We start from the raw sequence: 11,994 nt of genomic DNA, 5'->3' as shown, positions 1-11,994 counted from the left end.
ACAGTCTCAAGTGATCTTGTGATCAAGTGAATTTGAACTAGGTGTAAGATTTAATCTCTTAAGAAAGGGGATTGATAAACTGACAAACAAAATGTACAGCCTGGTCACTTCCTTTGACACATGCACCAAAAAAAAGCATTCATTGCCACTTTGAAATACTCTCTATTTCTTGCATGAGGGTTGTGGAAACAACACTTCCGTTGACCTCAAATTAGCCTGAGACTACTATCATCAGCAGCATTGCAGCTGCAAATGAAGTCCATGGGTGCACATATGGGCCGATTTGTTCTCTGAGAGATTTTGAGAAAAACGTGAAACGAGAAAAAAGGCTGTTTCTGCGTCTCATATAGAGGTGACCTCCAGAGCGCACAGCACAGCAGATTGGCCTCCAGTAGTCAACCTGAGTACCTAGTGCTCAATATGACATTTAAATTCCCAATCATGTTACAAAAAGAGTAAGCGAGTAAGTATCTAAACTAAGCTTCATAAAGGGGAAAGATCACAACTTTTATTTTATTTTATTAAGTTCTTCATATCTGTCAGATATAAATAGATCTACAAGCTTTAGCACCACAGACGGTTTGCCTGCTGACCCATGTTATCGCAGTGTATCTCAGGACTATGCTGAAGCATTTGAAAATGTGTTATTTGGACTTTTTGTTCCTACTAGTGTTGCAGTGAAACGACACTGTTGAATAAACAGACTAAAGAAGGCTGGCAAAAATATTTTAGAAGGTCAAACTAAGCTTAAGTATGGACGTATGCAAGCATTAATGTATTCAATATCGAGATTAGCACCTTATCGATCGAGGCACTGTAAGGTCAACTTTAAGATCAAAACAGGTCATCTAGTTACAGCAATGTAACAGTCACATGAGAAAAATAATAATAATAATTATACGGTATGTCAAGGGTTAGACTTCTGGAAGTATGCAATTAAAATCACGTCGATTTAAAGTTTCCTGACAAAAACTTATTGCAACACTTTCACTTATTTCAATCATGTATCCAATGCAGGCAGTGAAAGCAAAATAACAACATCGACTCGCTTTCGTGTCGGCGCAGAAATATGACGTCACGACATGTGTTGCCATAGCGGTGTTGGTAAACTGCGAGGATGATGCGTCTGCCGCCTAGAAGAGCAACGTGTCGAGACCCAAACAAGAGCAGCACATCCACATTACAAATAGTCTTTGTGTGAAGGTAAATTCATTCAACACTATTTATTTCTAGTGGATAATTTAAAATGCGTGTGTAAACATACATCCAGTTGAACTATTTTCTATCAGTTGTCAGTTAAACAACTTACTTCGAATCCTGGCTGAACAGTTTTGCTGATACTAGAGAGTCCGTTTGGTAAGGTTTTTAGTTTTTTTTATATACAAACAATAGTGACTTATAATATAGCCGGCAAACTAAATATAAAGTGTATTCGATGACACAGTTAATGCCACGGCATCAAAACATATGCATAAAGACTTCTCCTTACCATATCATATAGCACCAAACATGTCTACGGCGACCGAGAAGGACACATGTTTGCCCCAGACCGGGACAGATGTGTCCCGGGCGGAGATGAAAAGTATGTCCCCCCAGCAAAACCCAGAACCGGGCCAGGCGGCGCTCCAGTCCGCTCTGAGGTCGAGGCAGAGGGCCGGGCACCGGGAGAGTCTCCTCGACCCGGAGGCAGAGAAGCACAAGCGCAGGCAGGACGCGCTGGTCGGTCAGATGAAGGCCGCAGAGGCGCGGAGTAGAGTGCGACTGATGAGACTGCGGTACCAAAGCATGAGAGTGCGTGGAGCAGATTATGAGGAATAGTATTACTATCAAAATTCATGTGATTACTAACTTATTATCTGATGTCATGCCAAAATCAGGTGTGTTGTGTTAATCCCCAAATATAATCCTAACATGGTTGTTTGATTTTAAGCTTGGCAGGTTAGTCCAAGTGGACTAACAAGTAAAAATCACAAGAGCTGCTGGTTTGCCCTGGATGGTGAATACTTCCAATGCCCATCCTGTACAGCTACTTTCACAGGCCTTTGTCTACACATTGTATAGTGTAAGAGTAGTGCTGCAAACCATGGTTTGCCAACTAGCCTGCTGTCCCCAGACTTGTGAGTGGCCTATTAGGAATCAAGAGCTCAGTAAATAAACCCATTTTCCAGCACAGCTCAGCAGAGTACAAGTTTATTCTGATGTGAGAGGCTTCAAAAGTTGGCACAGAATATCGAACTATACACCACTTTTTTGTTTGTCCCATTTCAGTCCCAGGAAATAAAACACCTGATCTCCTGCCAGCCAACGGGACAGAGAGCGGTGCGGCTGGAGCTGCTGCTACCAGTCAAAACCGAGAGATTCAGCCCTGTGAATGCTTTAGATAAACGTGAGGTGAGTAATCAAATGAATAACCTAAAGCTGGGCTGTAGATGTGTATCTTAATCTATCTCTGTTTGACATGTAATGTTCCTTATTAGCATTATGGACCCGTCGCAGCTTTCGCGTTATTTGCAGAATGTTAAAGCACACAGATAGACTCCTCTCTATCAGCACAATCCATTAAAACAGCCTGATCTTCACTCCATAAAATGCTTTGTGGTCTTAGACATATTTGATATCATTTTAATTCGATTTTCTCCAACATGATTCATGTCATGTTACGAAGTTCAGCTGTATTTCAAAGCTTTTTACCTCATATCTTCAGAAGGAGATGCAGTTAAAGGGGTTATCATCATCAGTGCATGGCTGGGAGAAGGCTGTGTAGAGATGCAGCTTTTACAAAATGATCTCCAATTCTTTCTGCGCTGGTTTGTCATTTTCCATTTCACAGTCTATTTTGATTATTTTATACAAACACACATGAGGAAGGTGCTTTTATTGTGCATCGGTCATTGCTTGGTCTGTTTATATTCATCAGCGGCAGCAACAGCCTGTATCGATCCACTGCTGGATGAATGCCTCCCCAAGATATTCCCACTTGCTTCGGTGTCTCTTTTCCAGGTCACTCGGCAAATCTTATTATTTCATCTAACCATATTATATATGGTCTTCTGGGTCTTTTTTCAACGTCTAACCCATTCTGTCCCTTATTTTGTCCATCATTGGTCTGTTCTTCTTGCAATGTGTCCAGCTCTTTGCTATTTTAACATTTTCACTCATATATATATCTGTTTTCTGTATTTTAGTAACACAATGTAGCGTTATTTTCTAAGCTGGTTTCGTCATTTCTGTTTAATTGTACCACTTTTTTTTTTTTTTTTTTTTTTTACTCAAGTTCTAAATATTTGGAATATTTTGGAATCAGGGGGGTGCAGATGACTCCTTCCTGGAGCTTTATTATTATGGCTTCATGATGTTCAGAAGACAGCAATAATTTGTGCAGCCATTCCAGCTGGAAATGATCAAAACCTAGAAGACATAAACAAAATACAAAAATATTTTGAGCCAGGCTTTGCTGCTTGCTCCGGGGGAGAAGTCTAGTAGAACAAAAAGGAATGCGCGCACACACACATTCATCAAAAACATCAGTATTTTGACATACTGTACAGACCCAGTATAATTGATTCCTTGGTTGTACTGTGGTCACAATCCATTCATTCTTTGGCTTGTACCCTGTCAGTTTGGAGATTATGTGATTTAACAGTAGAGATTTAGGACTGGTTGTGGGAAGTAAATGGCACTGGAGTTTTGAAGTCGCACATAAAGTCAAATAAAAGAAGCAGAAGACCAGTGAATAGCTTGTTTACATTTGTATGAGCGTTAATGGACAGATAACAGAGTGAAAAATCTGATCATTTCACAGCTTGGCAGAATTACGCCTATTTCAGCAGACTGTTCCCCATGGATCGAAAATAACAGTTTTGGCAGGATTATGTGCTGCATTACTACAAGCAGTGAAATACCTGTATAGCTCTTTCTACATGTTCTCCCTCATAGGTAGCACACTTCTTCAGAAGAATCTCCAACTGTGTCCTTAATTAGGAAGAGTTGATAGTGTAAATGTAAAGTGGGAACACTGAACGAAACCTTTCAATGTATATAAACACCTGTTATCCTTTTTTCTTTCTTTTTAGTTCTGTTCAGATAAAAACAAAAAATTCACAGAGCATTTTTGATGGCTAAATACAAAAATAAATTGCCCTTTTTCATTGATAAATAGATATACATATTCTATTAGTGTTACAGTCGACTCTTGTGACATATCAGCTCCAGAGGCATAACAAATATGATTTATCATTCATTAAATGTCACCAAATAGATTGTATCATGCAGGCAGTTCCTAGGATGATAACTTATTGTACGTATCATTTTAAGAGGAGCAGACATACAACGTTATCTCAAATTTTCAGGTGTTTCCATTTTAATAAATGCAGGCTTTCAGAATGTATGATCACTCTCCAAACAAGGCAAGAAGCTTTCACGTAATTTTGCATTACTACATTCATTTTTTTTTTTAATTATCGACTAAATTGATCAATAGAAACGAGTATAATGTTATTTAATGTCACATATTTCCAGACAAATGCAAAACTGTCTTTGTATTAGGCTAAAAATGGCATAACAAAGTAATTTAGCAAAGGATGTGCTTTGGATGTACTATAAAATAAAAATAAAAACATTCTGCATTTTGTATAATGTATAAAAGTGCAGTTTTCAATATAGCAGGTATGATTATTTTAAACCAAAATCATAACTAGTTTCAGTTTTCATCTGTTTTGATTAAAGCTGAAATTTTAGCTTCAGTGAATACAGTGAGGGAAAAAGTATTTGATCCCCTGCTGATTTTGTACGTTTGCCCACTGACAAAGAAATGATCAGTCTATAATTTTAATGGTAGGTGTATTTTAACAGTGAGAGACAGAATAACAACAAAAAAATCCAGAAAAACACATTTCAAAAAAGTTATAAATTGATTTGCATGTTAATGAGGGAAATAAGTATTTGATCCCCTATCAATCAGCAAGATTTCTGGCTACCAGGTGTCTTTTATACAGGTAACGAGCTGAGATTAGGAGCACTTTCTTAAAGGGAGTGCTCCTAATCTCAGCTCGTTACCTGTATAAAAGACACCTGTCCACAGAAGCAATCAATCAATCAGATTCCAAACTCTCCACCATGGCCAAGACCAAAGAGCTGTCCAAGGATGTCAGGGACAAGATTGTAGACCTACACAAGGCTGGAATGGGCTACAAGGCCATCGCCAAGCAGCTTGGTGAGAAGGTGACAACAGTTGGTGCGATTATTCGCAAATGGAAGAAACACAAAATAACTGTCAGTCTCCCTCGGTCTGGGGCTCCATGCAAGATCTCACCTCGTGGAGTTTCAATGATCATGAGAACGGTGAGGAATCAGCCCAGAACTACACGGGAGGATCTTGTTAATGATCTCAAGGCAGCTGGGACCATAGTCACCAAGAAAACAATTGGTAACACACTACGCCGTGAAGGACTGAAATCCTGCAGCGCCCGCAAGGTCCCCCTGCTCAAGAAAGCGCATGTACAGGCCCGTCTGAAGTTTGCCAGTGAACATCTGAATGATTCAGAGGAGAACTGGGTGAAAGTGTTGTGGTCAGATGAGACCAAAATCGAGTTTTTTGGCATCAACTCAACTCGCCGTGTTTGGAGGAGGAGGAATGACCCCAAGAACACCATCCCCACCGTCAAACATGGAGGTGGAAACATTATGCTTTGGGGGTGTTTTTCTGCTAAGGGGACAGGACAACTGCACCGCATCAAAGGGACGATGGACAGGGCCATGTACCGTCAAATCTTGGGTGAGAACCTCCTTCCCTCAGCCAGGGCATTGAAAATGGGTTGTGGATGGGTATTCCAGCATGACAATGACCCAAAACACACAGCCAAGGCAAAAAAGGAGTGGCTCAAGAAGAAGCACATTAAGGTCCTGGAGTCTCCAGACCTTAATTCCATAGAAAATCTGTGGAGGGAGCTGAAGATTCGAGTTGCCAAACGTCAGCCTCGAAACCTTAATGATTTGGAGAGGATCTGCAAAGAGGAGTGGGACAAAATCCCTCCTGAGATGTGTGCAAACCTGGTGGCCAACTACAAGAAACGTCTGACCTCTTTGATTGCCAACAAGGGTTTTGCCACCAAGTACTAAGTCGAAGGGGTCAAATACTTATTTCCCTCATTAACATGCAAATCAATTTATAACTTTTTTGAAATGCGTTTTTCTGGATTTTTTTGTTGTTATTCTGTCTCTCACTGTTAAAATACACCTACCATTAAAATTATAGACTGATCATTTCTTTTTCAGTGGGCAAACGTACAAAATCAGCAGGGGATCAAATACTGTTTTCCCTCACTGCATATATATATATATATATATATATATATATATATATATATACACACACACTATGATCAGCCATAACATTATGACCACCTGCCTAATATTGTGCTTTCGGCAGTGGACAGGGGTCAGCATGGGCACCCTGACCAGTCTGCGGCTACGCAGCCCCATACGCAACAAACTGCGATGCACTGTGTGTGCCGATACCTTTCTATCAGAACCAGCATTAACTTTTTCAGATAACAAGATTGTCAGTGTTATTCACTTCACCTGTCAGTGGTCATAATGTTATGGCTGGTCGGTGTATATATACAGTACTGTGCAAAGGTTTTAGGCAGGTGTGAAAAAATGCTGTAAAGTAAGAATGCTTTCACAAATAGACATGTTAATAATTATATTTATCAATTAACTAAATTCAAACTAAGTGAACCGAAGACAAATCTACATCAAATCAACATTTGCGGTGACCATCCTCTAAACAGCATCAATTCCTCTAGGTACACTTGCACACAGTTTTTGAAGGAACTCGGCAGGTAGGTTGGCTCAAACATCTTGGAGAACTAACCACAGGTCGTCTGTGGATTTAGGCAGCCTCAGTTGCTTCTCTCTCTCCATGTAATCCCAGACAGACTTGATGATATTGAGCTGAAGATAGTTCTTAATGACTGTCGCTGTATGTTTGGGGTCGTTGTCATGCTGCAGAATAAATTTGGGGCCAATCAGATGCCTCCCTGATGGTAATGCATGATGGATAAGTATCTGCTTGTACTTCTCAGCATTGAGGAGACCATTAATTTTGACCAAATCCCCAACTCCATTTGCAGAAATGCAGCCCCAGACTTGCAAGGAACCTCCACCATGCTTCACTGTTGCCTGCAGACACTCATTCATGTACCGCTCTCCAGCCCTTCGGCAAACAAACTGCCTTCTGCTACAGCCAAATATTTCACATTTTGACTAATCTGTCTAGAGCACCTGCTGCCATTTTTCTGCACCCCAGTTCCTGTGTTTTCGTGCATAGTTGAGACGCTTGGCCTTGTTGCCATGTCGGAGGTATGGCTCTTTGGACGCAAGTCTTCCATGAAGGCCACTTCTGACCAGACTTCTCCAGACAGTAGATGGTGTACCAGGGTCCCACTGTTTTCTGCCAATTCTGAGCTGATGGCACTGCTGGACATCTTCCGATTGTGAAGGGAAGTGAGCATGATGTGTCTTTCATCTGCTGCAGTAAGTTTCCTTGGCCGAGCACTGCGTCTACGGTCCTTAAATGTTGCCCGTTTCTTTGTACTTCTTCAAAAGAGCTTGGACTGCACATCTGGAAACCCCTGTCTGCCTTGAAATGTCTGCTTGGGAGAGACCTTGCTGATGCAGTAGAACTACCTCGTGTCTTGTTGCTGTGCTCAGTCTTGCCATGGTGTGTGACTTTTGACAGTAAACTGTCTTCAGCAACCTCACCTTGTTAGCTGAGTTTGGCTGTTCCTCACCCAGTTTTATTCCTCCTACACAGCTGTTTCTGTTTCAGTTAATGATTGTGTTTCAACCTACATATTGAATTGATGATCATTAGCACCAGTCTGGTATAATTGTTTCATCATACACCTGACTATATGCCTACAAAATCCCTGACTTTGTGCAAGTGTACCTAGAAGAATTGAAGCTGTTTTGAAGGCAAAGGGTGGTCACACCAAATATGGGTTTGATGTAGATTTTTCTTCTGTTCACTCATTTTGCATTTAGTTAATTGATAAATATAATCTATTAACATGTCTATTTTTGAAAGCATTCTTACTTTACAGCATTTTTTCACAACTCTCTATTTCCTCTTAGGAAGACAGAGTGCATCGAAATAAATGTTTCTTTGTTGTGCTTGACTAACTCCATTCTTGTAAATGTTACTACCAGATTTTACACATGCTGTCCTTTCTTTTTCATAATACTTTCCCATTTGTGAATTTGCCCTCACCCTCTTCTTACAAAGTTTAATAACCCCACATTCTTAGTTTATAAATCTGTCACTAATGATTTTGTTCACAGCTCTCACATAACTTGATTTTTCTTCACTTCCTGAGAAAGCTTCAGGGTGTGTTTTCCCATGCGACTGTGAGTGTGTCACTAAGGCAGTGTGTCTGCATTAACTTTGACAAGCAAATATTGCTACCAGTGCAGAAAGCACTGTTGCAGAAATATATCCATTACTGTTCCGTGTCGTGAACAGCAGATAAAAGCCATTTTGAAGCAGAAAGGCCTATTTTAACAACAGCAGAAATCCAGAAAATGTCTGCCTCAAATACAAAAAAGCTTTTCTTTCATATTTATATTTTCAGCTGTATACTTCAGCACTTGTTACTGTTTTTCTTATTTTTTTTGTATTTTAATCTTCAGTGTATTTTTTCTGTGCAAGGATGTTGCATAGAAACTCCTTCCTCAGGATATCCCCTGTGACACGCAGATTGCCAATGCACTGCAGTGCACTAAATGTAGTTTTTGCAAACTTGTTTAGCAACAAATTCTCAGCTTTTCATCTGAGACAGTAGTTAGTTAGGACCCATTTCACACAATTTAAAGTTAGCAGTGTGAAATATGCCATTTTACTGGTGCTGGCTTATATAAATGTTGATGGGCTTAGTGGAGACTGCCACTTGCCAAGAGCAATTAGTGTTTACAGTGTTTTGAGGTTTCCAAAACATATGCTTGGGTCACATATGGATGTATTTATTTATGTTTTTTTCCCCATGTATATACTCTATATATGCACTTATTGAACCACTGTCATTTGTGTAGGAGGATGTCTGGTGCATGCACTGCCATGAGATACTAAACTCGTAATGACAAAACAGACATTTCAGACACTTCTTCAGAGGATGCCACTATATGCAACTTTTATGCTTAATCTCATAAGATTTCTTTTAGATATGCTTTCAAGTTTATGGAAACAGTCATTTGATTGTGAATTGTTTTATTTCAGTTTAAAACATGTTTGTATCTTTCCCTTTGTTCTTTTGCAGAGGAGAAGAATTGAAGAGATTCTGGAAGACGACAGGGGACTGACAATAAATCGAACATGAAATCCATTGAAGTGCCTTTGTGTTGTAATTAGTCACTGTTGGGCCACATGCTTGACCAAGTGGAGTTCACAAACTGCATACAAATTGGAATTGTTCCGAGGTAAATAAAGACAGTGCACCAGTCTGCTGTTAATTACCAGTCCTCTGTTCCAGGCTTGACAATACCTGTATCAACAACATGCTACACAAAGGCATTCGAAAGAGCAACACTGTCATACATATAATTGTGTTTTCAACTACTCTGTTTTTACATTGGTTTTAAGAAAAGTGTTGTTGTTTTTTGTACGAAACTAAAAGAATGAAAGACTTCAAAAGCCATACTGTTGTGATTATAAGATATGCACATAAACAAATGTGAAAACATCCTTTCTCTTGACATTCTATCTGTACCACTGTTTTGAAAAATAAAATAGCAAACAAGCTGTGGTTACAGAGCATCTGTTGAGGATTTATTGGTTTGAATCTGAAAATTGCCTTGCTGACTGTTGTGGTTTGATGATTTTGACTTTGTGAAACAGTCGCTGCCTCATGTCTGCCGTACAACCATTTAAAATGCATTGCTTTTCTTTCTAATATTTTGAGCCAGTGTGACTCCACCTGTATTTGAAGATTCACCTGTAGAAATTATATGATTCTCCTGATGTACAATGCTTCTTTTTCAGGTGAGACAACCATGGGTAAACTAAAAAGGACACAACTATACAAGAGTATCCTCTTTCATGTAATAACAACCCCAGGGAGGCTCAGTACCCAGTAATCGGTGTGTGGGCTTTTCCTTTTCTATCGTCTTGAAACCGTTCAACACTTTTAAACAAAATTAAAATGAAAACCAGGCTGCTTCCCTTTGCAAACAGATGTGCTTTGAAATGAAAAGGAAATGGGGAACATGAGCTCCGCAGTAATCAAGAGAGGAACGATAATACCTGTCAATAGGCATTGGCCATTGAACACCAGAAATCTTGTAAATGTACCAAACAAGTTTTTTGACCTTCTTGTTGTAAAAGTCATCCCAACTACTGACTACTGTAGAGTAGCCCTGCTGAGGAGGATTAACAACGAAGTAATTTTAGTGTATTTAAGGTGAATATTAGGAGAATAAATTGAGCAATTGAGTTGTAACGGTTTAGGTATCGAAACGTGGAACATTATTACAGATGTGGTTGAACTTCCCTTAAGACACACCTTACTGTAGCAGAACTATACAGCCCAAAGAAAGGGCACGCCCAGTCACAGGGGATTTTTGCACTCTTCACAACCACAGAAGACATGCCACCATAAAAAGCACAATAAATATATCATTTTTTATCAGTATGTTGCATTTCCTGTTCAGTCATTATCTCTTCAAATACTGCAGAACATACAAAACTGTGGAGCCCACTTAGTTGCTAGGCTTTTAAAAAGATTACCAATTTTATCATCTAGAAAGCAGCCCGAACTTGGCCCACACCAAGATATAGCAGGATATATACTTAATGCTATTGTCTATACTGTTCTTTTTTGAAACTGGAATACAACTTGGTGGGACTGTTCTTCTGTAAAGTACTCGTTAATCTAGCATTAAGCATGTTTAAATTAGGAGGTTAATTAAAGCGTGTGTGAAACTATGGGAGAAAAGGATCAAGTTTCACCTTTTCATGAAACCCCTAGAGTAAGTGATATATCCAGCCAGGTTTTCCTGTACCCACATTCCATAAGAAGGGCTTTGCAACAAGACAATTTGGCATGATGTGTCTTATAATGTCTCTGAAGTCCCAGTTTAACTGAGATTACACCCTTCAGCCAGCTGGGCTTCTGTAGTTGTGAACAGTAACCATTATCTACAAATTTATTAGATCAGCTGCTGGCAAATCACATTTATTGTCTGTCATTTTTCTAGCATTACTGCACATAGGAGAATATAAGCCAAATAGCTGAAAGGTTATTTGCTGTGATAGACTTTTGGGAACCTTCTTTGGTGCTGTGATATTAACAGGAGAGACGGCTGACAAAGGACAGGGGAGGATTTTCTTTTTAACTTAAGATTTTATCAGCTCTGGTGACAAAAGCCAGAGATTATACCATTCCTTTCTTTCATCTCTTTCAAGGAACATCCAGATTTAAAATAAATACATTTAAAAGCATTCAACCTTTTATCATCAAATGTATTCAACGTGTGAAGTTCAATTACAAAATCATATACACTAAGTATATTTTGCAACAATTATATTCATCCAAAGGTATCAAGCGTTGATGCCCTAGTAACGCTAGGAAATTAAAATTAAAAGATTATTAAGTCTCGATGCTAAACTGACACAAGGTGTTGCTCAGTCATTTCATGCATCAATCAGGTTTTCCAATTTTGCAATCTAAATTAAATTAAAAATGGAAAATCAATATAATACCTGACCCAGTAAGAGATTCAATAGGGTGTTAGAATTGAAATGTGTTTTTCTACGGATACAGATTGGGGGGTATTAGTGACACCAACTGGCAAGACTTGAAATTGCCCAACTAGAGCACTTGGGCATCTTGAGGAATTAATTTTAAAGTAAACTTGTAGCCTTTAGGTTCCTGAGAGAATTTTTAATATATGGTATTTTAAACATCATTTTACAAAAGCACTGCTGTCATCCCTGTTAGT

The 11,994-nt window shown here is 39.2% G+C and overlaps 1 protein-coding gene across 2 annotated transcripts; it reads left to right on the top strand.

Annotated features, from left to right (window-relative positions):
- Nucleotides 1–1,083: 1,083 nt before the first annotated feature.
- On the top strand, nt 1,084–9,811 carry LOC136748520 (protein LKAAEAR1). Of its 2 annotated transcripts, none has more exons than XM_066702332.1 (4): nt 1,084–1,203; nt 1,502–1,791; nt 2,269–2,391; nt 9,315–9,811. In XM_066702332.1, exons 2-4 carry the CDS (start codon nt 1,510–1,512, stop codon nt 9,372–9,374), a joined length of 465 nt encoding a protein of 154 aa, XP_066558429.1. In that variant the 5' UTR covers nt 1,084–1,203; nt 1,502–1,509; the 3' UTR covers nt 9,375–9,811. The 2 variants fall into 2 exon arrangements, with proteins under 2 accessions (XP_066558429.1, XP_066558428.1); XM_066702331.1 differs by having other exon boundaries at nt 1,087–1,356.
- Nucleotides 9,812–11,994: the final 2,183 nt, after the last annotated feature.

Source organism: Amia ocellicauda, chromosome 4 (assembly GCF_036373705.1).
Source record: "Amia ocellicauda isolate fAmiCal2 chromosome 4, fAmiCal2.hap1, whole genome shotgun sequence".
Lineage (NCBI taxonomy): Eukaryota > Metazoa > Chordata > Actinopteri > Amiiformes > Amiidae > Amia > Amia ocellicauda.
This window is presented reverse-complemented; position numbering and strand designations above follow the sequence as displayed.